This window comes from Toxotes jaculatrix, chromosome 13 (genome assembly GCF_017976425.1).
Source record: "Toxotes jaculatrix isolate fToxJac2 chromosome 13, fToxJac2.pri, whole genome shotgun sequence".
NCBI lineage: Eukaryota > Metazoa > Chordata > Actinopteri > Toxotidae > Toxotes > Toxotes jaculatrix.
The window spans coordinates 11,599,246-11,625,529 of NC_054406.1; the positions used below are offsets into that span (position 1 = coordinate 11,599,246).

Consider the following 26,284-nt stretch of genomic DNA (forward strand, 5'->3'; position numbering starts at 1 on the left):
CACAGCGGTCATTTACACTGTCATGGTACAAAGTTTCATTTTTCACCCACTTTGATTTTACCTTGGTTTCAAATATTTTGTTTATCCCACCATCCTTCACTGTACCGGATTCTGCCAAAAAAAAAAAAAAAAAGAGGAAAATGTTACATCTATTTGTTAATGCACACACACGGACACGGATGTAAAATACAGTCACATTAATAAGATTAGAGATAGAGTCGGGATAAACAGGTTCAGCTGTATTCTACACACACTCAAACATAAACACAGGCATGCAGAGCGTGCGACCGACTGTTCTCTAACGGCATGCCACGCCTGAGTTTGCGTGTGACCTCACACTCTCCGCCGCCCTGTGGGATTGCTCTGTCACTGCTCAGCAGCCAATCCGCTGGCTGCGCTCACTGCATTCACTGCCACCCCCTTGTCTTTCCCCTCCCTACCTGCAGTCTGAAGCGACAAAATACTGACCACACACGTACTCACAGATGCGCACAGACATATATACACACACCCATACGCACAGATGTTTGGGCTGCCAGCTCTTCTCTCTGACTAACCAGCTGCGGTTCGCCCCCCCTCTCTAACACTGCCACTTGTCTTTCGGCGTTTTTGAATGCCCGTCGCCTCACACATGTCGTAAGGTGTGTGAGCTTCTCCCCTTCCCCTCGTTTGACGTTTGACGATTTGATGAATTTCAGCGAGACTCCGGCAGGGTGTACGGCACGGCAGAATCCGGTATAAGCTCGGCCTCCTTCAAGGTACTGCATCTCACCGTGAATCTCTCTCCTGCCTTTATCTATTTGTCCCCAAACCATTCCCACTTCTCCTTTCTCATCTCCCCATGTTTCTCAACTTTTATTTCATTTGTTTCTACCAGCGTGCACACATTTCCGATTTTTCAAGTTATGATTCTTGACCTGGTTGAAGAGAATTAGGTGTATTCACATTTCGCAAGTGTTGAAAGTCAAGATCATGAGTGTACGTTCACAAGCTGAGGACATTGTTTGTCAGGATGCTAACAGATGTGTCTCTCTCTCCCCTATGCCACCCCACTGTGGAACTCTCTGTAGAGAGTAAGTTTGACCAGTCAGTGTTACTGTACTGTGTGTTTGAATGAAAACCTGCTTCATTAATCTGATTGGGTAACCAGTTACCAAGGCAACAACATAACACACACTAACCCACCTCACACAACGTTGCCTGTAACTACACGGTCCTGCTGAAATCAACCACCGGCATGTAGAGATGGTCACCACACAGCCTGATTGGTGTTTGCTAATTCCTGTCAAATTTGTTTACTGTCTCATTTTAGTTGTCTTACAATATTAATACTATTATTAATTTGGGTGATTTAAGTCTAATTGGTGATTGGGAATGAAGGTGGGCTGCTGCAGTGATGACTGAATAACCACTAACTTCACAATGGGAACTAATGATGCTCTCACAGTATCCCCGCTTCAACAGAATGGTCTATATCCTGTAAACGCAGGAGTATTTGTGTGCATGCGTGAGTGTGCATGAAAAATGGGAATTGTCGGGTGACTGTTTTGCTGTGTGTATGTGTGTGACCCCAACTTGTGTGTACCTGTATGTGATTGTAGGTGTTCAGTATGTTCCTGGAGACACTGGTAGACTTCATCCAGGTCCATAAGGACGACCTGCAGGACTGGTTGTTTGTCCTGCTCACACAGCTGCTGAAGAAGATGGGAGCTGACCTGCTGGGCTCCGTACAGGCCAAAGTTCAGAAAGCCCTGGATGTCACACGGTGGGTGTCACACTCATATAACACACTGACATCAGGGTATATACATATTTGACTCATAGCTAACAGACCATGAGATGTGTGTGAAAGCTCCGAACAGCTAGTTTGCACTTACTGTTACTGCACAGTTCTGTCACACTCAAAGTGTGGTTAACGTAATATTTAGTGTGACCACCCTTTGCCTGTAAAACAGCACAAATACTCCTCAGTACCCTTGTGCACAAGGTACTTGGCAAGTGGACCGTTCCAAATATCTTCTGTGGATTTCGCCTGTCTCAGTGTTGGTTCCAGACTGACTCCATGATGTTGAGATCAGGTCTCTGTGGGGTGCCGACCATCTGTTGCAGGACTTCTTGTTCTTTTGATAGTTCTTTATGAATGTATGAATGTATGTTTGGTGTTGTTGTTTTCATGCAGCAGAATGAATTTAGGACCAGTGAGACTCCTCCCTGATGCTTTTGCAGAATGGATAATCTAAACATCATCATGTCCCCCCTGACTTCTGGTGAAGATTATTTTGCGCTGAGGTGTCTTCGTGTACGTGCTGCAACTATAATGTGGATTTGTGTTTTTGCTTGCAGAGAGTCTTTCCCCAATGACCTCCAGTTCACTATTCTCATGAGGTTTACCGTCGACCAGACACAGACGCCCAACCTCAAGGTAAATGACAAGTTTATGTAATGTGTGTGCGTGTGTGTGTGTGCGTGTGTTTATATGGGAAAGAAAGCTGAGTGTGTGAAGGTCTGACTAAAGGAGGGGGTGGATGGGAAGGATGGAGATAAGGCTGGAAATTCAGGGATGCTGTAACCATGGTGATTGCTGTACTGAAATGACTTCATGCCTGCCCATGCTGGCTCCGCCTCCCAAACCCCACAAAACCCTGAATCCTGGGCTGTGATTGGATAGCGATTGATCTAGCCACTCCACTGGCTTTGTGCTCTGCTACAGTGTGGACACTCCCTTCAAGCTCTCCTCCTTCTAACTCCTTTTCCATCCTCGTACTTTCCTCCTCCCTCTCTCTCTCTCACTAACCCTTCTTCTGTTACACCAAACTTCTTGCCTCACCTAGCCCTTAACTTTCCCTTCCTCTCTAATACTGCGAATTCATCCCTCACTCCTCGTCCTTCTTACCCTTTTATCTCCCTGTCGCTCTGCCTCCTCCCACACCGTTTCCTGCCCGATGTTTAACCCTATTTCACGTGCTTCCTTCCGCTACTCCTTATCAGTCTGCTACTTTCTCTTACAACTAGGCTTGGGCAATGAAAGGATGATATCAGCATCACAATTTCACAGTTTTGTTTTGCTATCAGTTATTGTTTTTGTACTCGTAAAAAAATTTCATGCAGTAAGAAGTGGTTACTTAATGCACAGTTATGAAACACTAACTTACTCCATTGGCTGAGGAATTCTTAACAGTCAGAAACATTGTTCTTGTTGTTAAAGTCTCTGTTAGCTCGCAGGCCAACCTTACAGCTCCCAGCTCCCTTACAGACAAGGGCAGAGCAGTATGATGATAAATACTGCCAGCAAGTAAAAATATACGCAGGATTTTTCTGGTGTGTAGTCCACTAGACTCACCAGAGACCAGCATTACCATCTGATTATTTTATCTATAAATAGCGTCTCAATTAAATTTCCAGAAAATCATTGCCTTTCCCCGCAACCATGATAAAACAGTAATGTGGACATTATAAGGATGTTAACACAATGTTGAGCAGTGTAACAGTCATTATCCAGCCTATAAACTGTCCCATGAAGCTTCATAAACCATCAGTTGGTGTTGGTACTCTAGGCACTACAGCTCTTTGCTGCCATCATGTGGCCTAAGCAGTTGCATTGCGTATTGCCAGATTTTCAGAGTGATAAAATTACAATACCGCCCAAGCCTACTTTCCAATCTTTTCCCTCCTCTTAAACTCTCTGCACCATCCCTCCCTCCTCTTCCTTTTCTTCTCTTGTCTCCCCCCTTCCCTCCCTTGTCCTCGTCTCCCCCCTGTCTCTCTCCGTTGATTGATGCGGTGCTTCTCCTCTTTCTCTCTGAAGCCTGTACGGAGCTCGTGTTGCGGGCGAGGGCGAGGCAGGGGAGGGTCCGGGGTAAAATTGTTCCCCCCCAGAGCGCGCCGCCACGCCTGCTCTCTAGACGAGCAGGCCGCAGCCTGGAGCCAGTCCTCCCAGGTCAGTGCGCTCCGGGGGGAGCAATTATATGGCGCGCACGATGCTGCTAAGTGATTCGGAGGAAGTTCTGGTCCTTGAGTTGCATATGTAGAGAAACGGAGAAGGAGAGAGAGAAATCAGGGCAGGAGTCAGTTGTTGTGGCGTTTCGGAGCCTGCGGTGAATGTTTCCATTTATCGGTTCCTCTGTTTTGTCATTTGTCATCGCTTTTATGTTGATTGTTATGTTTTTCTTCATTGTAAAGCATGACCATGAATGCACTTTTATCTTCTCGCCCTCATTCATCAGATCATTTGATTTTCAGACCTGCAAGGGGATGCACAATCTGCTGTGGTTGTACATGCTGACCGTGAATGTGTGTTGTCACTTTTTCATGTGTGTGCTTGTACTTTTGTTACTGTGTGTGTATTGTTACTGTTATTTTTTCTTTTACATATTTACAGGTGAACACTGGCCGTGCAGTTATCTGTGTTACTGACCAGGTTCTCTAATGGTTTAAATGTGTGTGTTTGTCTTGCAGGTGAAGGTGGCCATTCTGAAATACATCGAGACGCTGACGTTACAGATGGAGGCTCCAGATTTTGTGAACTCCAGTGAGACTCGGCTCGCCGTCTCCCGCATTATCACCTGGACGACTGAGCCCAAGAGCTCTGATGTCAGAAAGGTACTAACACACTCAGCAGACATAGGTTTGAGATGAGAAGATATTTTCCCGTTCCCAAGTCAAAAGCCACCATAAAACATAAAACACAATATATTCCTATGTTATTAGCAAGCATCACTGCCCTCTTGGGTTCAAACAGGACTTCTTAAATGAGAGGGGTGTGTTCTGTGTGTCCCAGGCAGCCCAGTCGGTGCTAATCGCCCTGTTCCAGCTCAACACTCCAGAGTTCACCATGCTGCTGGCAGCTCTGCCCAAAACCTTCCAGGACGGAGCCACCAAGCTGCTTCAGAACCATCTGAAGAACACTGGCAACGCTGCACAGGTTAAACACCAACTCACCAACTCCAACAGTTCTCACTGAAGGGTTTCATTTGTGTCACTAGTTAAGATGCACAAAGTTGTTAATAATTCCACTGTGACAACCCTGTTAAACTTCGTCCTCAGGCAACAATGGGCAGCCCTCTGACGCGCCACACTCCCAGGTCTCCAGCCAGCTGGTCCAGCCCGGTCACTTCCCCCACCAACACCTCCCAGAACACCCCCTCACCAAGGTAACACACCCACACACAGAATTACACTTTCACTGACCACAATCCATAGAAATGGGAAATCCACCCAAGAATCATTGACAAGCGAACACAAGACAAGTTTTGCACATTAGGAAAGAGACTCAGAAATCTGACTCAGTGTACTCTTTATTTTTCTTCCTCTGTAATTACTGACTCTAATTAACAGTGTAAAAACTAGTAGGATGCACAGTTAGTCATATACAATCAGTAGTAGTTTAAATGTAGTTTCACTAATGTTGGTAGTCCACTGAAATAACTGTTTCCTCTTATCACATTTATCACAACCAGGTTTATTGTAAATGTGCAGCAAGAAAATTGTGTTTCTCTAAAAACTCAACACACATTACAGCACATGAAATAGTGTACATATCATACGTGGAATATAACCTTTACAGAGAATATGTAACAGAACAGTTCTGATGATCATTTCAGTTATAATGTTCACTCCTCTTCCCTGTGCGTGCGTACAGTGCTTTTGACTACGACACAGAAAACATGAACTCGGAGGACATCTACAGCTCGCTGAAAGGTGTCACTGAGGCTATCCAGAACTTCAGCGTCCGAAGCCAAGAGGACATGAATGAACCAGTCCACCGGCGGGAAGGAGAAGAGGTGAGCAGAGTCGACAGAGGGATGCTGTGTGCACTGATTTGCGCCTGCATTTGTACATCAGAGTGTGTCACAGCTGATATGGAACCATCAGATTATCAGATTTGGGGAATTTTGTCCTGAAATGTCACAAAACAAGTTCAGCTAGCAGAACAAATAAAAAGAGTAGAGGTGTTGAGGAAATCAGTAAATAAAGACAAATGTTCCTGAATCCATTTGTATTCTTAATGTTCAGCCAGTTCTCAGTGTGCAGTCCTACTGTGAATACAAAACCTCTGATTCCCTGTTGTGGGCAGTATTTTATCCAGCGTTATGCAAATCCTTCTCAAACAGCAGCATTAAATCCTGTTTTCACACAAACAGCCTCAAGACATTTTCAACACTTGTATAAAATTGTAAAAGGTGGATATGTGATCAAGGCACATGTAAACAAGATGTGACAGAGTTTGCTATGCCAAGTTTTGCACTGTGACAGTTTTTGATACTCAGTGCTAAGAACACATTTTACGTAGAAAGCTGAGCTATTGTCCTGTTTTACATGAAATTTTCCAAGACTTGCAAAAGCCAAAGTACACACACACACATACACAAACACAGCTACCTACATTTACTGTAAGTGACCCTGACATCTCATCTGTCCCACCACTCCCTTTGTAGCGTGGGAACTGAGAAGCATACATTAAGAGTTTATGGGAGTGTGAACTTTATCCTCTGCAGCTACTGATAAAATCATTTTTACTGTTTGTTTTGAACCTGGCTGCTGGAAATCAAACCATGAGGGATTTTATTAACAAGAAACTTCCCTTTAATATTTTCACAAGTGCTTATCTAGACACTCTGCTTGTTCAGTCCAAATTTATGACTCCAGACGTCATGCCAGGTCTTATTGCAGTCCCTCCCAACAACCCTGGCCCCTATAAAGGACATGGTGTACTCTAGTACAGAGGTGTGACCTCCTGACATTTCCCCCATGAGGTGCATCTGAAATCTAACCAGCCCACATGTCACCAGCCTGCCAATCAGGGCACACCTGACTCATCAAGCCACCACTCAGATATTGACATTTAGTGGTTTGAGTGTAAATATAAACAGAAACAAGAGCACCTTAAACCTCCTCACCCCGCTCTTCTAATCACAGCAGGAGAATAACATGAAGTGATGGATTAATCTGAAAAACTGATCTTTGACCAACATCTGTACCTGCTGAAAACAGAATAATGCTCAGTGATTTAGGAATGCGTCCGCACCTAACCTGTTCCAAGCGAACTCTGTTGTTTGGCAGCAAGCGTAACAACTGCAGGATGATGTGATAGTAGATATTAGATTTTAGGGTGAATTTAAATCCTCAGCTGCTGTTAAATCCATCTTCTGATCGTGAACTGTCAAGGAAGCGATATGAAGCCATTTTCCATGATACATGAGACAGTGAAAAGGAGTTAAACATAGAACCTTCGCTCAGCAGTATTAGAGAAGTTAAGTTGTTTTTTATTAATATGGTTCAAAATCACAAACTACATATTTTTCTCAGATGGCTTCACACACTATACAACATACAATACCTTCTGTCCTTAGACCCTCAGTTCAAAATAAGGGGAAAAATCCATTGTACAATACAAGATGCCTATTTTTTTTTTTGTCTTGTTTGTACTGGTATGTTATTGTTTAGGCCAGGTGAGGTTGAGTTGCACTCACAACTAATAATTTTCATAATCAGTTCATTTCTTTGTGAGCTCCTCATGACACTAGAGAGGAGCAGTAAAGCACAATGAGCAGTGAAGTTCTGCATTAGCTGATGTCAGTCAAGTGTAATAAACTAAATGTCAGTGTGAACACAAAACGGACCAGATCTGAAAGTCGTCTTTTTTTTCTTTTCTTTTTTTTTACTTTTATTTGGAACAAATGAGCCAAACCACAGGCGTGAAAGTGACCTTAAAGGCCAATCCTGCCTAACATCAGATTTTTATGTCTTGCAGGGTGGCAGCGGGACAGATGGCAGAATGTCAGACTTGATGGACGGCGGCCGCATGGCTCTGGACAACAAGACATCCCTCCTCAATACCCCCCTGCTCTCCTCCAGCCCCAGAGGGGCCCGCGAACACTTCTCCGACTCTCCCTTTAAACATAGCCGCAAAGACAGCAGCCTGGATGACCCTGAGCGTTCCACTGACGGTACACAGACGCATTCTGACAGAAAAACACAGACACGCTGTACAACACAAAAATATAATGATATGAACAAAGTACCATGGTTTTTCTCTTCTGTCTCTCCACAGACAGCAGCCTGGACCAGTCAGAGCTGGTGGCCGAGCTGCTGAAGGAGTTATCCAATCATAACGAGCGCATTGAGGAGAGGAAGGCGGCGCTGTGTGAGCTGCTGAAGCTGATTCGCGAAAACACCCTGCAGGTGTGGGATGAACATTTCAAGACCATCCTGCTGCTTCTGCTCGAGACGATGGGCGACAGAGAGGTAGCCACACTCACCCTGAGTCTGCAATAACCCTGTGCAGATTGGCCAAGCCAGAAGCCTTCCTTTTATAACGGAATCTTTTTGATCCTCCCAGCATGTGATCCGAACACTGGCTCTGCGGGTGCTGAGAGAGATTCTCAGCAAGCAGCCCTGGAGGTTCAAGAACTACGCAGAGCTCACCATCATGAAGGCCCTGGAGGCTCACAAAGACCCTCACAAGGAGGTACAACTCAAATCAGCTCACTTAAATGCAGTTGTTGTGATGAGAACATCAGAGAGGATGAGGAGATGGTATAAAAGTTCTGTTTTTGTTTATATATGGATCAGAATTAATTAAAACGTGTGTTTATCCGCTCCATGATTATCAAATGCTCATATTCACCCATTTCACCTGAATAAATTTCCATTAATTTAGAACAGCTGACCTATAAAATGTGATCTCAACCCAACTGATTCTTGAATGGCATCAGTATACTGTTTGATTGTGTTTCTGCAGGTGGTACGAGCAGCGGAGGAGACAGCCGCCATGTTGGCGTTGTCCATTAGTCCAGACCAGTGTATCAAGGTGTTGTGTCCCATCATCCAGTCAGCTGACTACCCCATCAACCTGGCTGCCATCAAGATGCAGACCAAAGTGGTGGAGAGGATTCCCAGAGAGAGCCTGATCAGCCTGCTGCCTGAGATAGTGCCAGGACTCATACAGGTAACACACACACACACACACACACACACATAACTGTTGTGTTGCTGAAAATCTCCAGTTCATGTTGGTGTTAAACAACATGTCTTCTGTATTTTCTGTCAAACATACGTGGCTTATTTTTTTATTTCTTTCATATAATTTGTAAAACTACACCACCCACACATTCATGCACAAAGACTTTCTCTGGCTCCTCTGTTCTGAACAAAAGGCTCTGCAGGTCTGTAATGTGATTTATCTGGTTGAACAGGGTTATGACAACTCTGAGAGCAGTGTGAGGAAAGCCTGCGTGTTCTGCTTAGTGGCCATTCATGCAGTGATCGGAGAGGACCTCAAACCGCACCTCAGCCAACTCTCCAGCAGCAAGGTGACCTGACCTTAAAGCATTTGAAACTTTGCAAGTCCAGAAAGATTTAGTTCATCATAGCACAGTTTTACTGTCCTTTATTGCTTCTTTCTGTATTGGAACTTATATATTCTTTATAAATTCAATCAGTTATTAATAGATTTGATGGTAAAATGTCAAATAACATGTAAACACCATGAAAGCATCAAAAATTTACACATCCATTTTCGGTTCTGTCTTTCTGTCCACAGCTGAAGCTGTTGAATCTGTACATCAAGCGTGCCCAGTCCGGCTCCAGCGGCAGTGAACCCCCATCCGAGGGCCTATAGGAGACACAGCGCCCTCCCACAGGGCAACCACAGAACTGCAACTCTGCCCACCAAACATAAAACATCTGTTCATGTGCTCACACCTCCCGAGAACAAAACACACAACCTAACACTCTTCCCCAGGAGCAAACCGCTTACATCTACACATACGCTTGCACACCGGACAGCAGAGTGGCGCGCACACACACACAGATACACACAGTTCTCATACATTTACTGCCACACTGCAAGATGGGAGCTGTGGTGCAGAGGAGAAGAGTGTTGTAGTTCTCCTGACCACCGCTGGAGATCCACCCTGATCCCAGACTGAACTGAACCCTTCAATTTGCATTAAACATAAACAGTCACACACTCTACCCAGGTCTGTCACTAATCAAGGATGAAGATATTAAATATCCGTCCTGTCCACTGTCCTCTGTATCTTGAACACAACAGTATCCCCTCTGAATAACATCTTAATGTCAACAGGAAGTGGTGCATCTGCATGGCTCTCGTTTTTCTTGGGGAGGGGGGGTTGGGAAGCGGGGGGGTTAATATTCATCAAACAGCACTGAGACGAAGAAGCGATGCCGTCTTTGTTTCCTTCTGGAACAGTGAGTAACTGGGGCCAGGTAGACAGGAATGTAAATTTGCGTTGTGTCATAGTTTGGATTTATTTTACGCAACAAGGTTTTACCACAGCAGTTTTTAATGTCTGGAGTTTTCTCTCGCGCGCGCTCACACATAAACACACGTTCTCTCTCTCAAAAGGTGCTGATGAGCCGAAAAGGTACGACCGACCAACCCTGCACAGTACTAACGCGAGTCACAGTGGGTCATGCCTGCTCATAGCAAACACAGTACATAGGCAGAGTCCAAAGTATAGGAGGCGTTATGTGCTTGGCTATGCATGAGACTAAATTTAAAAGAGAATAACTTTTTATCTGGGTCCTATTGACAGTCAGAATAGCGTGACTGGGGTTTTAAATTAATGTGAAAACGTCCACCCCTTTCAGATTAATTCATGGTGTCCTCCATTTCTCCCAGCTCATCTTGGAACAGTCCACTTCTGGGCAACACTGGGGGGAAGATGGGTGCGTGCTGCTTACTACATGAAGTATGACAGGACATGGCTTATTATCACATAGTGGATATGTATCTATATATGATATTAAAATGGAATACCCAGTAACAGTGTCATTTAGGAGAGTCGCCCAGGGGGAGGGTGCACACGCGCACCTGTGCCCATCCTTGTTTTTATTTTTTCCTCTCTTTCTCTCTTACTCTCTCTCTGTTGCGCGTGCTGTAGTCTCTCTCTCACACTTATTTTTCTCTGCTGAGAAATTTGTAGAAATGTATTATTTACAGCTCTGAAAAAAAATTGTCACGTCACCCTTTTCTCCTCTCCTCCTCATCGTGTCTTTCTTTCCTTCCTCTTCTTGTAACATTCTAGTTTTCACTGTTGTGTTTCCTCTGTGCATTTACAAAGCTGTGCTTACAATAAAATAAAGAACTTGTACAGATCATGATAAGCCCTGCCTCTGTGATTTTTGCAGCGGGAAAGAGTCCCATGGTGAGAAGCGGTAATCAGAGCCAAAACAATTCGCCAATTAGTCAGTTGACTGGAAATGTATGTTTTGTTAACCAGCAAATTGTTCTAAGTAATTTTTCAAGCAAAAACATCAAACAATCTTTGATCCCAGTTTCTCCAACACAGGGATTTTCTGCATCTCTCTGTTTTCCATAATTGTAAACTCGATATCTTTGGGTTGTGATCAGACAAAACAAGACATTCATCAACAGGCCAATGTTAATGTCTTAAAATTACTTGTTTTTCCATCAAACCAAAGGTTTCAGTTTACTATCTTTTTTCAACTTTACTTTCAATTTACTATCTCAGAAGACAAACAAAATCAGCAAGTCCTCACAGCTGAGAAGGATTAAATTGCTGTTAATCACATAATTGATTAATTATTTATCGACTGATTAACTGGTAGAGCGGAGAGCTCTGACCAGAAAATGCACAGGAAAATATTCACTCGTGTGCTAGTTAATAAAGTGGGTTAATCCAGACATGTGGTGCAAAAGATAACATTTATGTCTTATGCAACATAGCTATTTGAGAAAGTGGTGCTGAATTTCATGTATGCATCTGTTCTCTGGGCTGTAAATTTAGGTGCAGCTAAAGAAGGTCCCAGATACCATACCAGTCTGACCTGTAAACCCCCTGGCCTCCCTGCAGCCACCTCCTATCTGCCAAGTCCTTGCAGTGACTACTCCGTCTGTCCTCAAAACAATTCCCTTCTTAGGCAAACGTATCAGTTATACTTGAGGAGAGGAGGAGACATGGCTGGGATCTAACCAGCACATTTACATTTATAATATAATGTATAAATCAAATTGAATTGAATTGAATATGTGTTGCGTTACATTTGTCCTCCACAACATCTTTGAGAGAAACATTGTACCTTTTCATGTTATTAGTTTACTGATTAAATTTTATAGGCAAAACATATGATCTGTTTACAAAACAGATGATGCACTGTTGTATATTAAACTACACAACAGTAATATAAAGCAGGTAAGCTTAGCTTCAGCTGCAACAGAAATATACTACTACACAACAACACAACTACTACATCAAAATAACGGTAGTAATAATAGTCCAATAACATAACACTGTAAGGACTCATTCTGCATTCTTATTACTTTTACTTTTGATACTTTGAGTACGCTTATATATATATATATATCCTATATATATATATATATTTAAATACAGGATTCTTACTTGTAAAGTATTATTAAATTATTCCGTAAAAACTTGAAACTTGCCTAACTTTAATTTTTGCATGTAAGAAATTAATGGAGGTTATCCAATTAGACTTTTGGGCCCATTGTGTTTCATCTTTTCTGTGCTTTACACCATAGTCTGGCTGCTGTATGTTGACGTCTAAATCCTGAATTCTCAGACACACAGGGGACATTAATGAAGTCATGAGGCGGGTCTTCCCCCTCGAGCCAAGATAGCGCGTGTACCCTGCTCGGAAACAGCTTTACCACCCAGAGACTTGACTGTGCGCCACGTCCAGGGTCCAACCGGTGTTTAATTATTGACTAGAGGGATACACAACAAAACTTCTGTTCAGCGCTGACCTGAGTTGAACATGAGCTCCCGTCTGGACCTCGTCGGTACCGGGCTGAGTCGTGTTTACTTGCAGCAGGAGTGAGGCGCACTGTAGTGACAGCTGGTGTGGGGACGCGATGTTGTTCTGGCAGCCCTACACCGAAAACTTCCGAGCCCCCGTACAGAGGCACGGCGGCAGCACTTACACACGGTATGACCCTCACAAACCCGAAAACTACATATTTGTTTAGTTTAATTTATGGGCCTTAGAGTGTGAGTGTGTCGTTACATGTTAATGAATAACTTCTTTCGTCATTAGTTTTTGTTGTTTTTGTTTGTTTGTTTTATTGTGGTCAGTGAACCTGTCACTGCGTGTGTACATGACACATGTTTAAGAGTGAAAAACAGGGGGGGTGGCTGCACATAAACATACAATCTTTACTCTCACAGCGATCATCTTTGTTGACAGAGATGTTTTATAGATGCATTATAGTTTCTGGAGGCACCGCGCGGCTACAGTTGGACACAATGACGGCAGCTCGGAGGTCTCTGATTGGCTAATCTCCTTGCGCTGGGCACAAGAGGCGCCCTCTGATTGGCTGATCGCCCTCCTGGCATCCTTCCTGAGGCTGGCGGTGGCAGCCCCGCAGGCTTCACAGACCGACAGTCTGTACGTTGTGGGAGCCATGTTGATGCCTGGTTTTGTGTCAGTCGCTTCACTTTGGATGGTTAGAGGACTGCGTCTCAGGAACTGGGAGCTTTAGCGGTGATTCCTGCACCGCGATGAAAAGAGGAGATCGGGCTGGGACGGTTCAAGGAGCGCCAGAAGAGAGCAGCTCTTAGGTTACAGTACGCTACACAGTTGATTCAGACCCAGTGAAGTTGATGCTAGTTAGCCTGATAGCTAGCTAGCAACAGCTGTGCGGACGCTGCGTGGGATGCGGCGTGTGGACTGAAACCATCTTCTCTGCTTGTTGCATTTTGTTGAGCTAACCTTAGATAGCCTGCCTGAAGACTGCGTGCCGACAGAGGGTAACAGCGGCGAAGCTGAATTCATGCTAGCCTGCTTAAGTTGCCTTTGTGAAGCTAGCTAGCTGTTAGCTAATGTTAGCATGCTGACAGTCAGCTCGCATCTTCAGTCACGACTAACATATTCTAGCTGAGTGGATCCTAACTCATCGTTACTTTCAGCCTCTCTGCCAGTTGCGGTTGCGTGTGTTACGTGACAAAAGCCCCCGAAAACCCCGAGTGGAGATATGGCAATACACCCAGTCTCTGTGGAAAGCTACCAGTTCGCCTGCCCAGCTTGCCAGGGAGCGGCTAACGGGCTAGCAGCATAACTTTCCTCTCACGGCGTCACTCAGAAGCTGCATAGCCCACTTCCTCGCTAGCCGACGTCTCGTACCTGAAGCAAGCTGGCGTCCCTCCGAGTAGAAGCCGAGGACAAGGAGCTGGGGCCGATGGCCTGGGTGCTGAAGATGGACGACGCCACCATCGAGTCGGGGCTGGTGCACGACTTCGATGCCAGCCTGTCCGGCATCGGGCAGGAGCTGGGGGCTGGAGCCTACAGCATGAGGTCAGAGACGAGAGTCAACACGCCAAACCTCACCTGCATAGCTCAGTATTGGGTTGTGTGAGAGAACAATACACAAACATACACTGCCTGGAAGTGTTAGCACTACACCCCCCTTGTCTGTGCGTGTTATTCCCTTTGTTTTGGTCATGATGGCTTCTCTTTGTTTTGGGATTTGGACTAGGGCAGTCACTGCAGGGTGCCATGATCAGGGACAAAGATTAATTTGTCCAAAAAAAAAAAAACCACAATCAAAGGAAAGACACGTGTAATACTGTGAGGTACATGGTTCATCTTGTTGCACAGATTATGATGTATGTGTGTGTGCCGAAAAGAGACCTACACTTTGTGTTTATTTCGAGATAACACGGAGGAAGTCTGCAGGAAAGGCCCTGGTTTGGCCTCTCAGACTGGCAGAGTTATCAGAGTAGGTCTCTGGCTTTGTTTCTGATGATTAGTGGTGTGTGGACACAAAAGGTTGTGCCTTGTGTCTCAGGTGGTTCTTTTTGATTAGGAACGTTTCTAAAAGAGTTAATTGACTGTTAATTGATTGTGCAAGTGACAGAAGCTTCAGAACTCCTTGCCTCTCTCCTTCAGCTTAGGGCACACCTGACCAAACAAACACTGGGCATCTCTGATGATTATTAACATGTAGTCTGAATGTCTTAGCTCAGTTTTTACAATTTCACATTTCTTTACCATGATGTTTTCCCTCTAAGAAAGATTGACACAGCCAATTGTAGGTACAAGTCCTGGGTATTGAACCTCAGTACTTTTGACCAAAATGTATCCATAGGATTGAGTTTCAAAGTGTCAGTTATTAAGAGTTTGCTTTTCATGCTTGGCCAGCTTTTTAGGTTTGTTTACTCATTCTTTTATCAGACATTTCGTCATTTGAAACAGGAAACGTGTCTAACCATTTTTAGGAAAACTTCCTTAGTTAACACTTATGCATTGAGCAATTTGGTCGCAGTCTCACTACAGAGATTCCATGATTAACTTGCGGTTTTGGAGCTTTCGACCAAATCACAACATCGTCCTCACAGACAGATTTTTCCAGCCGTCATGGACTTGCAGATGTTAAGATTTCCATTTCTGAAAAACCAGCACTGTTTTGGTGTCACTACAGAAAAGTGTTTGAGCTTAAATCTACCATTTTCAAATGATACCCAGCTTCAGGCACTACACACAGTCTTTGTCTCTATACAGTAATTATAGAGGTTGCATGCAGTCCAGTAACAAATGTTCATCCCCAGTGTTAACTGTGTACTCCGGTAACACATGGATATTGCACCAGTTGCTGGTTGCTCAGGTGATTCCAACATTTATTCCCAAACATGGGTGTCTTATGAATCAGGGAAACGCTAGTTAGTCAGGACTGCATGTGATAATCTGTGAAGGGTGAATAAAAGTTTCCGGTGTCTGTCTCCCTTGGGTGTTTAAAGGATGACTCTGTTGGCATCACAGTAGTATTGGTGTAAACCACCTGTTCAATGAGTAACTCGTGGTATGTGTGCACTGTATTTTGTAATAGGTTATGGGAGGTGATGATATTTGTGTATGAAGGCAAGAAGCCCCCCAGGGCATGCACGTGTCTTATCAGCAGCCTCCTCAGCCATCTGCTTTTAGCATGTATTTATCTTAGCGTGACATAGGTGTGTGTGACAAGTCTCTTATGAGAGTAAGCAAGTTTACCAATACTCAAGTGATGGGTCGCATGTGTTTGAATTGGTGAAAACTTTGGATGTGTTGTGTGTGTGATTGGTGTCCGTGGCTGCAGGAGTAGTGCTATCCGTGGTGGTGGGGTGGGTTGCGGGGCATGTTTGGAGTCAGCAGCTGGTAGGAACAGAATGTCTCGGTGTGTCTCAGTGGAGCCAGGTCCTCAGGTTTCAGGAAGCAGATGTAGTTTTCCTGGGCAGCGGGGCTTCACTGGGCTAGTACTGAGACTGGCACTGTCTGGGCAAAGAAAACACACAGGCAAATGATTGAGAGACAGTATGAATAAATCTAGTAGGCTGTTGTTTGGGGGAAGGTGCTGCAGGAATGTCTTGAAATTGTCAAGCTTGGCTCAGGTTTAGGGAAGCATCATGACTTGTCAAAAAGATTTCCAGCTAATGAGATGCCATGATCTACATTTCTCTGCATGGATAGGACTCCTTTTCTGCACTGGCACTGAGGTCTATACACAAGCACCCTCCCGTTCGGCGTGCCCCCGTTGACACTCCTGCAGAATTTGTCAGGGTGAGCTGAGGACGGGTTGGTTGTCTAGAGTGGCTGCCAAGTGTGAGAGATAGTATGTGTCAGCAGCTCAGGCTATCTCTGGGTGTTTTTGTTCATTTATCCTGCAGCGGCCTCATGCATACATAATAAGAGAGCCATTTGATCGATGGAGAGTCTTTGTCACTTATTCTAAAATAAGCAAATCCATTTAATAATTCCACACTATGAGGAGGTGAAGTATTGTCTTACCAAAAGTGTCGCATGTAACAGTTTAAATGGCCCAAACCATTTGATGTGTTTTGTAGAGATAAATTGCAAAGAGGGAAAACAAGAACATCCAGTCTTCAGGATTAAAAGCAGGGTTTCTCTTTGCTTTTAGGAGGTCACAGTGATTATGTTCCCATCAGGATGGATCCCACATGGTTTTGGGGATTTTTCATAAAAGCTTAGAAATTTTGGACAACTTTAGATACAAGGCAAATGAAATGGACAAAATCCAGGAAATTTCACCAAATAAATCTCAACATGGAAAACCTTTTATGGTGTTTTTTTCCCCTGGAGTTTTTTTTTTTCTTTGCTTGTCACTCCGGTGTCATATCCGTGCTGACTTTCTATTTGTGTGTCCTCTTTCTTTCTCTCTCAGCGATGTGCTGGCTCTGCCAATCTTTAAGCAGGAGGACTCCAGCCTTCCTACCGAAAACGAGACCAAAAATCCCCCATTCCAGTATGTGCTGTGCGCCGCCACCTCGCCTGCTGTCAAGCTGCATGACGAAACGCTCACATACCTAAACCAAGGTGAGACACACAGTACATGCATTCCAGAGTTTTGGTTGAGTTTCAGCTGATTTTGTTTTCTTTTTTGTTAAGTATTTTAATTTTTCTACTTAAGACTATAGAAAGACTTAGACTATAGAAATTGCACATAAAGACGATGGTATTTGATCTGGTATGTTCCCATACAATCCTCCTCTTTGTCTTCTAGGACTACACACACCCATCATTTAACATCAGTAAATAATTACCACATTCATTTATTGTATATTAGTGTAATTACTGTCAAATAAAACCTTTGCAGAGGTGAATGGCAGCCCCTGCTGGCCTCTGGCCTGGCACGAACAGAGATTTTCTAATTTGATGGCACATAAAGGGATTGAAATAAATAGAGGAACTACCAATGTCTCCTATTTAATGAGAAGCAGCAACATGTATGGACTCACATGCTTTACCACAAGACAGGAATTGTCCATTATTGATCCCAGTTTTCATGAAGTTAGAGACTTTAACAGAATTCATACATAAAAATATCAATTATACAGAAGTGCTAGTGCAGCTAAAATGCTACTTGTAGAACCTCTAGCTCTATTTGTTGCTGATGCAAAGACTTTTTCAAACTGCTGAGTGGGCGGCTTTTAAAGGTGGTCTGGTCGTCCATGTCCTTAGGTCAAGATGCATGATGTTTAGTGGAAAATGTTAGCATATTGTGTCAGACACCAAATATACCACTGCGGTGGTAAAACAACATTTTTCACAAGTGAACATAACTTCTTACATAAAATATTACATTGCAAGCAAAGAACTTTAGTCTCAGCGTCTGCAAATAAAGGCTGCCACTTAAAACGGCTACCTCACCAAAACACAAGTTGAGTACTTTATAATCGTCTCAGCGGCGTCTCAGGATATTTTAGTAAAACATTAAATAGAGTTTTAGCCCTTTTTCCGCACCTGGAACAAGAGAAACCTGGTTCTAAATTTAGGTCCTGCTCCTCAAAACCCGCTCAGGTGTTAGTACTTTGCAGTCACCCGGAATTCAGGGTGGTGTTTTTGCAGAAGCCTTTTAAAATCACCAAAACTCAACAGACAGCCACGTTTATTGATCCAAAGTTTTTTTTGTTCTCAGAAGTTAAAGAAGTTAAATTTAAAAAAAAAAAAAAGAAGAAGAAACTAGATTGGTGTACCAACAAGAGAGTTCACAAATTTTTGAGACACGGTGGAACCACAGAACAAAATACATTTAAGTAACTTTAAGCTCTTTTGATAGCTCTTGTATTTTAGTTCCTGGGCCTGTTTGGTGGAAAAGGGGCTTTTGTCTTTTCTAAATTCCAGAACAAACAAAGCCTGTGCTCTTTGAGGAGACCATTAAAATACAATATAATACATTTTAGATCCACCCTTTCATCATGTTTTCTTCTTGCTCTTGACCTTGTGTTTTCTCTCTCTCAGGCCAGTCTTACGAGGTGCGTATGTTGGACAACAGGAAGGCAGGGGAGTTACCAGAGCTCAACAACAAGATGGTGAAGGTGAGAGGATTCTCTCAGCTGGAGGACAAACCTTTACTTATTATGTTAAGTACACTTTGTACCTAACGTGGTGGGGTTGTGTGTCTGTGTGTAGAGCATAGTGCGAGTGGTGTTTCATGACCGCCGGCTGCAATACACAGAGCACCAGCAGCTGGAGGGCTGGAAGTGGAATCGTCCTGGCGACCGTCTCCTTGACATCGGTAATGATGCCTAGCAAGAAATGTTTACTTTAATCATCCTGTGTGTGATTCAGAGTTTAAATATCTTTGTGTGTGTGTGTGTGTGTGTGTGTGTGTGTGTGTGTGTGTGTGTGTGTGTGTGTGTGTGTGTGTGTGTGTGTGTGTGTGTGTGTGTGTGTGACAGATATCCCCATGTCAGTGGGCATTGTGGAGCCGAAGACTCACCCCTCCCAGCTCAACGCTGCAGAGTTCCTGTGGGACATGAACAAAAGGACTTCTGTTTTTGTGCAGGTAAAGCACACACACACAGAGACAGAGAGCTCTCTTGTGTGCCATCTGTTGGGCGTGCCACTGAATTTCCACATCAAACACATATTTTGATCGCACCCATACCCTGGTCTCCCCGCTGTCTGCAGGTGCACTGCATCAGCACAGAGTTCACCCCCAGGAAACATGGTGGAGAGAAGGGTGTCCCCTTCAGGATCCAGATCGACACGTTCGCCCAGGGAGACAGTGGAGAGTACACAGAGCACCTCCACTCTGCCTCCTGCCAAATCAAAGTCTTTAAGGTACGCACTCGTTCTCTCCCACAGGGTGGAAATGTTTCCACTGTCTGAAACGATGTTGACATTCTTTGCCACCTCTCTGTGTTGGCCCTTACATCAATCAGATCTGTCCTTCCTTTTCTGGTCTTTTCTTCCCTGGTTGCTGCTTAGCCAAAGGGGGCGGACCGCAAGCAAAAGACGGACAGGGAGAAGATGGAGAAACGCACAGCTCAAGAGAAGGAAAAGTACCAGCCCTCTTATGATACCACTATCCTGTCAGAGGTCAGTATGCAGCTGCAGCGGATTGTCAGGCTTTACAGCTCTGTGGCTGTAGCACTAACATGGCTATAGTACGAACAAGGAGACCCCAAATTCACATGATTCCTTTTGTTCATTTTCTTTGTTATTGTTTAGTGGCTCTGACCTACAACATGCAGCTCTTGAATTAAAATGCTTTTTTTTGGCAACTGACAACTGACCATTTAAAGGTTGATTTTCAACATACAGGTGCATCAATTAAACACTGAAGAAAAGGTGTAAAACAGGTCGTGGAACATGGTTGGCAGGGTATTTGAGATGCACCACAGAGTTTCCCTAAGTCACTTGCTTTGCAGTTTGTAAGCCACTTAAATCTTTATGCATCTCATGTAGTGATCACTTAAGTTAGAAGATAATGTCCCCCCAAAATAGACAGACTCGATAAATATATCATATTATTTGTTTTGGTCTTTTTCACTGAGCCCTAAGTGTTAATTTCATAAAACAACAGCTGCTATGATGTTAGCAGAGATGGACGTTACGTAAGGGAAGGTGGCTAACTTCCATATTAAAACGTTGTTGGGAAACCTTGCACAGTTTGAGGTAAAGGGGCTGAAATGTGGGGGAAAAATGTTGCTATTCAAATCAGTCTGTTACATCTATTGTGTATATTCAAGTATAGATTAAGATGAATTCTGTCTCAAGAAGTTTTATGACAGATTTTCTTGGAAAAGTGTCCAAGCATTTTATTCTTTTGTATGCCGCACAAAGATTTCCCTCAGGCTATCCACTCAGTGACAGAGTGTGTTTCCTGGGGTCATTGGTTGTGTTTGTGTGCTGGTCGCTGGCTGGCTAACCTCTGCTGTGTGTCTGTACGTAGACGAGGCTTGAACCCATCATAGAGGATGCGGGTGACCACGAGCTGAAAAAGTCCAGCAAGCGGACACTTCCCGCTGACTGTGGCGACTCCTTGGCCAAGAGAGGCAGTGTAAGCACCCTGCTCTCCTCTCTCCTCTACTCCTCCTCCCCATCTCTCCACCCACAGCCCCCTCCCCCTCTCTAGACACCTGGCTGTTAACAGTCTGAAGCTTGTAGACCCTAGACCCCCAGCTGCTGGGAAAGCTAAAATGCCATGTATTTGACATTAGGTGGGGTGGAGATGGTCTAAAGCTAAATTCCAAGCACACCCCTGAATTTTCCTCAACCATTAAGCTCCTGTTTCTGAGTAGTTGGAGTTCGCCCTCAGTGATAATTAATCCAATAAGTCATCTGTGTGAGAGTTTGGTATAATTGAGTATTTAGATATGCGTGTCCTTCCTTAGTGCTCCCCATGGCCAGACAACGCCTACGTCAGCACCAACCAGGCAGCTACTCCCTCCTTCGCCTCCACCCCACTGTCCACCTACACGACCTCCTCAGTACCGGACAGGTAACTGTGTGTCCACAGTTTGTGTGTGTGTGTGTGTGTGTGTGTGTGTGCACTTGTTCAGTGGCCTTTAACTGGGGTGTGTGTTGGTCTCACCTCTCTTACTCGTCATCTCTTGTTTTCTAGTGACTCGTCCTCTCCCAATCACCAGGCAGACCCTGGCAGCCATGGCAACTTGGAGGTTAGTCAACAAACTACGGCACCTGCATGAACTGGTGGAAAAGCTAAAGAATAAAATGTTTTTCACAAAAGACACATTAGCATATCACAGCAGGAAAAACTTAGTTTAGGTCATCGGAGGTGGGATATTTTGACATTGTTTTTGACATTTTTATAGTAAATGAATCAGAAATAAACTGTTCATAATTGGCAAAAGAAAAGAAAATAGATGCAGCCCTCGTTGCGTCAATCATGAATAGTTTGCTGTTGGATATGATTTCTGAATACGAGTGAGGAAAGTTAAACCCAGATCCACGTGTTGACGTCCTCCGTGTCCCTGTCCCCCTCTACAGCAGCTGAGCCCCACTGCATCCATACAGGACGCACAGAAGTGGCTGCTGAAAAATCGCTTCAGCTCCTACACACGACTCTTCTCTCACTTCTCAGGTACACACACACACACACACAGCCCCTCCACACACACACACACAGTAATACACACATGTGGAGTGATAACAGCTGCAGTGCACGTGACTAGTCCTCTGTGTTCTTTGTGTAGGTTCTGATTTGTTGAAGCTAACCCGGGACGACCTGGTCCAGATTTGTGGGCCAGCAGATGGGATCAGACTCTTCAATGCACTTAAATCCAGGTGTGTTACCAAGACTATTTGTCCGTCAATTCCTGTGGTTGTGTACCTGTAAAAGTAACAACATGCCAGTGTTGCTCATTGATTTTTTTTTTTTCCTGTGTGTGTGTGTAGGTCAGTGTGTCCCAGGTTGACAGTGTATGTCTGTCAGGAGTCCCCTCGGGAGAGCCCCCTGCTGGAGAGACACTGCTCCAATGAAAATGGAGAGCACAGCGTCTCCTCTAGTTTACGAGGTACAGATAGAAACCGTGTGTGTTACAGCATGTAGTGTTCTGTGTGTGTGTGTGTGTGAGTGGTCTGAAATTTAAACCACATTTCTGTTTGTGTGCAGTGTACCACGCTCTGTACCTAGAGGAGCTGACAGCTGCAGAATTGATCCGCAAGATGGCGTGTGTGTGCAGCCTTCCACTGGGAAAAATCAACCAGGTGTACAGACAGGGTCCTACAGGCATACACATCCTGCTTAGTGACCAGGTACCAGCACGCGAACACACAGGCCCTTTGCCTCTTCCATTAGCACGTTATTACAGAGCATCAAACGCTCAGCTGTGAAGGGCTCTCTGTTAAGAGAGGTGGTGTAATTAAAAAGGTAAACTGTGGGATACACTCAAAGCTCTCCACTATAATCAGGAAAAAACCATCACCATGGATACTGAATGACTCTGCACTCACTCAGTGTTTAGGATACATTTTGTGCTGTTTTTGCTTGTAATAATGTTCACAAAACAACGAGTTTGTGCTCCAAATATATGTTACTTTTACGTTTTTATATGGATCGATTCAAGACTTAAGAAATAAGGGATGAACTGATGATTTCTCTTTTTCTTTTTAAGCACACTACACACTCTGTGAACCTTCTGTGAAAAAGTAGTGAAAGAAAAATCCAGCAAATTCAACTCTCAAATATTGATATTAGTATCTGCGTCATAATTTTGGTGTTGGTCTGGCTATAAGCCACATGGATGCAAAAATGGAGCTGGAGTTGACGAGGCTTCAGTAAATGTCACGGCTGCTACTGAGACTCAAGTCACTGTGTACAGAGGAAGAACTAAACTGTGCGTCACTATTTTGTGTGCTATCTGACCAGGAACAACAACTCTGCTGTCTGTCCTGTCACTTATTTGCATGTCATTTACAGACCTCTGCTGTCACACACCCACGATACTGTTTATGCTTTCATTAAACCCTCTCTTGACTTAAAAAGTCTGCCAGTCATGTCAGCGACCTCTAAAACCACAAGGAGCCATTTTTGTTTCTGCGAGTTGACAGGGGTGCTAAAGGAGCTGCAACATTTCATCTCGTCTGTTTTTTTTGTCTTTTCCAGATGGTTTACAACTTGCCTGACGAAAGCTGTTTTTTGATCAGCACCGTCAAAGGTGAGCTCATAATGCGTCTGTCTCTAGCATTGTAATTTGGCATGAGACAAGATTCTAAAGATCCTTAATTGCCAAGGATTTAATGTACTTTGTCGCACTTCCTTCTCTTCCAGATGAACTGGGCGAAGGACTCCATCTCATCCTGAAGTAGTGATGAGGACAGATGGCATCACTAATACTCCACCCTCTGTTTTGGAGCAGAAGCCTCCCTCTGTCCCTCTCTGCCTGCCTCTACTCTTTCCTTCTACTTCCTCCCTCTCTCCCTCTAAACAATCGCTTCGACCGAAAGCAGAGAGACTGCGTTAAAGCCATGTAAATGTTAGAATCTGACATGGGTGTGTCCACTGTTTCATATTGAAAACATTATTAACGGAGGAGAGTAGTTAAAAGAGGAGAGACCGGGTGGGGGTAACGGAGTTAGGGGGAAATATAATGATCTTCTATGTATTTTGATTTGATTTGATTTTTTTGTCTTTTTGTATGGTTTTTGTGTGGAGAAGGGAAGGGGGGAGGCTCCAGGAGAGAGGGGAGAGTGATGATCTGGCCGACAGGAGAAGGAAAGAAAGCAGAGTTTCCTTATTGCTCGTTGCCCTTCCTACACAACGCGCACAACCAGCACTAGGCCAGTATTTGATAACCTGTACTGCTGAACAGCATGCGAACTCAACATACTAACTTGCTTATAGGAGAAACCCAACTTACTCTGCTTGTTTAACATTCTCCTCGGGGCGGTTTACGCCGCTTAATAAACCATTTATTGATCAGCTGAGCTTGGTAACCCCTGAAATATCCAGGATAAATTTGTGGAAGTGTTTGTGGATGTTAACGCAAACATTCAAAAGAATTTTTTTTTCCTTGGACTTTGTCAAATGGATAGGTTTCATTGACTGTAGTCACATATTCATCCATGTGATTTTAGACTTCCAGCCATATCTCTCTGTCCATTGAAATGTCACACTCAGCTCAACCCTCTTAACATACGTCCTGTTTGGCCTGCGCTTTTACTCATTTTAGTTGATGCTTTATTTATGGATAAGCTGTTTCTATTGCTCTCATTGACTTGTTTCTGGTGCCATATAGGCTTTTTAGCTCAATCTTTTACTCGCATTCATACACACACAGAGCACATAACACCTCCTCTTTCACTCCTCTGCTTTCTGTGCTGATTTAGAAACACTGGTTTAGAGGAGTGGGGTTTACGCCTCCAGGGATTTTGGCCATAAATGTATAGAAATAAGAGGAACAACCCTCGGTAGAAGACTGACATGCGGAGCAGTAACGCCTATCCAAAAACCTATTATAATGTGGACCAAACAGGTTTCAGATTGGTTGGCGTTTTTTTTTTTCCCCTTTGAGGAAAAGCCTCACTAGAAGCATTAAAAGAATTGGTCAGAAGGTGAATAAAACCCTCATCTAGTGGAGCGGCTTGTGCGCTGCATGTTCGGAGTAATAAACCCTCCATTCCAGGATCTGCTCTGCAAGAAGCAACCCGTCACTTGGCAGCCTGGTAGAAATGCAGCAGTCCTGCAGCCTGGTTTTGATAGTCTTATCCTGTAGACTGGAAAATCCCGACAGCTCCACATCCATCTTCAGAATCTTGTGTTTTTAATGTAGCTGAACACAGGAAGTACAGGTCATGTGTTTTGAGTGCCCTTACTTTGAAAAGTGACACAAAGGAAACCTCACACAGGTCGGGGAGTAGCAGGGAGGCACCGTTGGTTTAGTTGAAACCCCCCCCCCCCCCCTATTTTTGGTACACGATGTCTGGCAGTGTCGAAGTGCATACAGAAGTGCACGCCTCTAAGTGTCAGAATGTGTGTTTGTGTGTGTGCATGTGTGTCATTTTTTTGTTCTTACAAAGAAAACTTATGTCCGTAGTTGTCATAATTTTTTTTTTCCTGTTGGTATAATGATACCGTGTTTAGCTTGCTGTTTAGTAAAGAGCATGTGGAAGACAGTGAAGGGAGGGAAGGATAGTTTGGTCTTTGCTGAGTGTTTAACCCCTCCTTCTTTTTCCAGATGTTAGAGACCAAGCCTGCACTGAAAAATCACAAAACTAAAGCTTGATGTGTAGTCAGTAGTCCTACAACCACACCCTCTTCTTATCCACCTAATGGGAAAGAGAACAAAAAAAAAAAAAAAAGATTGTCGAGACTAAAAAGCATCTGTTTTTGTCTCACCGCGCGCCAGAGCCAGGACTCTTGTGGTGTTTACAAGGACATGAGTACCACAGAACAGTAAACTGTGTTCATCGACTCAAAAATTAATGAGAATAGAGTGGCTGTGATACCAAGTCGGGCAAACTCTGGTGAGCAGTTTTGATCCCCTGACGGCCTGACCAATTGTCTGTCTGTGTGAGTGAGAGACAGAGTGTGTGTGTGTGTGTGAGAGAGAGAGAGAGAGAGAGAGAGAGAGAGAGCAGGAGAGGTGACCACTGTTTATGTACAGCCTAATGTCAATGATGATGCTTCTCATGTGCACAGTATCGTATGCTGGAGATGTACACAACCACATGTGCTGGGAATAAATGATTTCATAACTTTCTTCTGTGTCTTGTTGCATTAATAGAGAAAATATTTTACAAGAAACAAATTAATGAGACAATTGTTTGTGTGCATTTTATTTATCCTTGTCTGGTAAACCCCCTATATCTTTCGAACTGCAAATCACCATTTTGTAAAGTAGGCTTTCTGTTATAAATTTGTGAACTCCAAGCTGGAATAAACTGGATTACTTTCTCTGACTTAATATAGCTCCTTCCTGAGCTATGAAAGACATGACTGTCGTCACAGGCTCATTGTTACTTTTCATGGCTAAAAACCTTTTTTTTAAGTTGATCCAGAGAACTTTTTGAGGTCATAAATCTAATAGACATATTT

At 43.9% G+C, this 26,284-nt stretch overlaps 2 protein-coding genes across 26 annotated transcripts in view; both read left to right on the forward strand.

Moving 5' to 3' along the window:
* The window catches only part of clasp2 (cytoplasmic linker associated protein 2), a 52,151-nt gene extending 41,177 nt beyond the window's left edge, over window positions 1–10,974 (forward strand). For 16 of the 24 annotated variants that reach the window (XM_041053166.1, XM_041053169.1, XM_041053174.1 and 13 more), the window contains 14 exons: window positions 699–758; window positions 1,071–1,073; window positions 1,602–1,765; window positions 2,344–2,422; window positions 4,456–4,599; window positions 4,778–4,921; window positions 5,044–5,150; window positions 5,639–5,780; window positions 7,751–7,946; window positions 8,051–8,244; window positions 8,339–8,467; window positions 8,741–8,947; window positions 9,195–9,311; window positions 9,542–10,974. In XM_041053166.1, the coding sequence (XP_040909100.1) occupies window positions 699–758; window positions 1,071–1,073; window positions 1,602–1,765; window positions 2,344–2,422; window positions 4,456–4,599; window positions 4,778–4,921; window positions 5,044–5,150; window positions 5,639–5,780; window positions 7,751–7,946; window positions 8,051–8,244; window positions 8,339–8,467; window positions 8,741–8,947; window positions 9,195–9,311; window positions 9,542–9,619 (1,764 nt within the window). In that variant the 3' untranslated portion in view covers window positions 9,620–10,974. The remainder of the gene's footprint in view (window positions 1–698; window positions 759–1,070; window positions 1,074–1,601; window positions 1,766–2,343; window positions 2,423–4,455; window positions 4,600–4,777; window positions 4,922–5,043; window positions 5,151–5,638; window positions 5,781–7,750; window positions 7,947–8,050; window positions 8,245–8,338; window positions 8,468–8,740; window positions 8,948–9,194; window positions 9,312–9,541) is intronic. The other 8 variants (XM_041053172.1, XM_041053175.1, XM_041053178.1 and 5 more) reach the window with 2 other exon arrangements.
* A 1,671-nt stretch (window positions 10,975–12,645) lies between these two features.
* On the forward strand, window positions 12,646–25,560 carry ubp1 (upstream binding protein 1). 2 transcript variants are annotated; one of them, XM_041052919.1, is made up of 17 exons: window positions 12,646–12,936; window positions 13,195–14,301; window positions 17,162–17,313; window positions 18,739–18,815; window positions 18,910–19,015; window positions 19,179–19,285; window positions 19,411–19,563; window positions 19,711–19,821; window positions 20,678–20,785; window positions 21,120–21,226; window positions 21,350–21,404; window positions 21,736–21,829; window positions 21,942–22,032; window positions 22,144–22,262; window positions 22,361–22,503; window positions 23,354–23,405; window positions 23,519–25,560. In XM_041052919.1, the coding sequence occupies exons 2-17, from the start codon at window positions 14,186–14,188 to the stop codon at window positions 23,554–23,556; spliced, it is 1,629 nt and encodes a 542-aa protein (XP_040908853.1). In that variant the 5' UTR covers window positions 12,646–12,936; window positions 13,195–14,185; the 3' UTR covers window positions 23,557–25,560. The 2 variants fall into 2 exon arrangements, with proteins under 2 accessions (XP_040908853.1, XP_040908854.1); XM_041052920.1 differs by lacking the exon at window positions 13,195–14,301.
* Window positions 25,561–26,284: the final 724 nt, after the last annotated feature.

Bases quoted from the DNA above. Each gene is read 5' to 3' on its own strand.
- ubp1 (XM_041052919.1), top strand. From the start codon at position 14,186: ATGGCCTGGGTGCTGAAGATGGACGACGCCACCATCGAGTCGGGGCTG. The intron at 17,314-18,738 runs GTGAGACACACA...TCTCTCTCTCAG, and splicing joins GCTCACATACCTAAACCAAG to GCCAGTCTTACGAGGTGCGT. The intron at 22,504-23,353 runs GTACCAGCACGC...TGTCTTTTCCAG, and splicing joins ACATCCTGCTTAGTGACCAG to ATGGTTTACAACTTGCCTGA.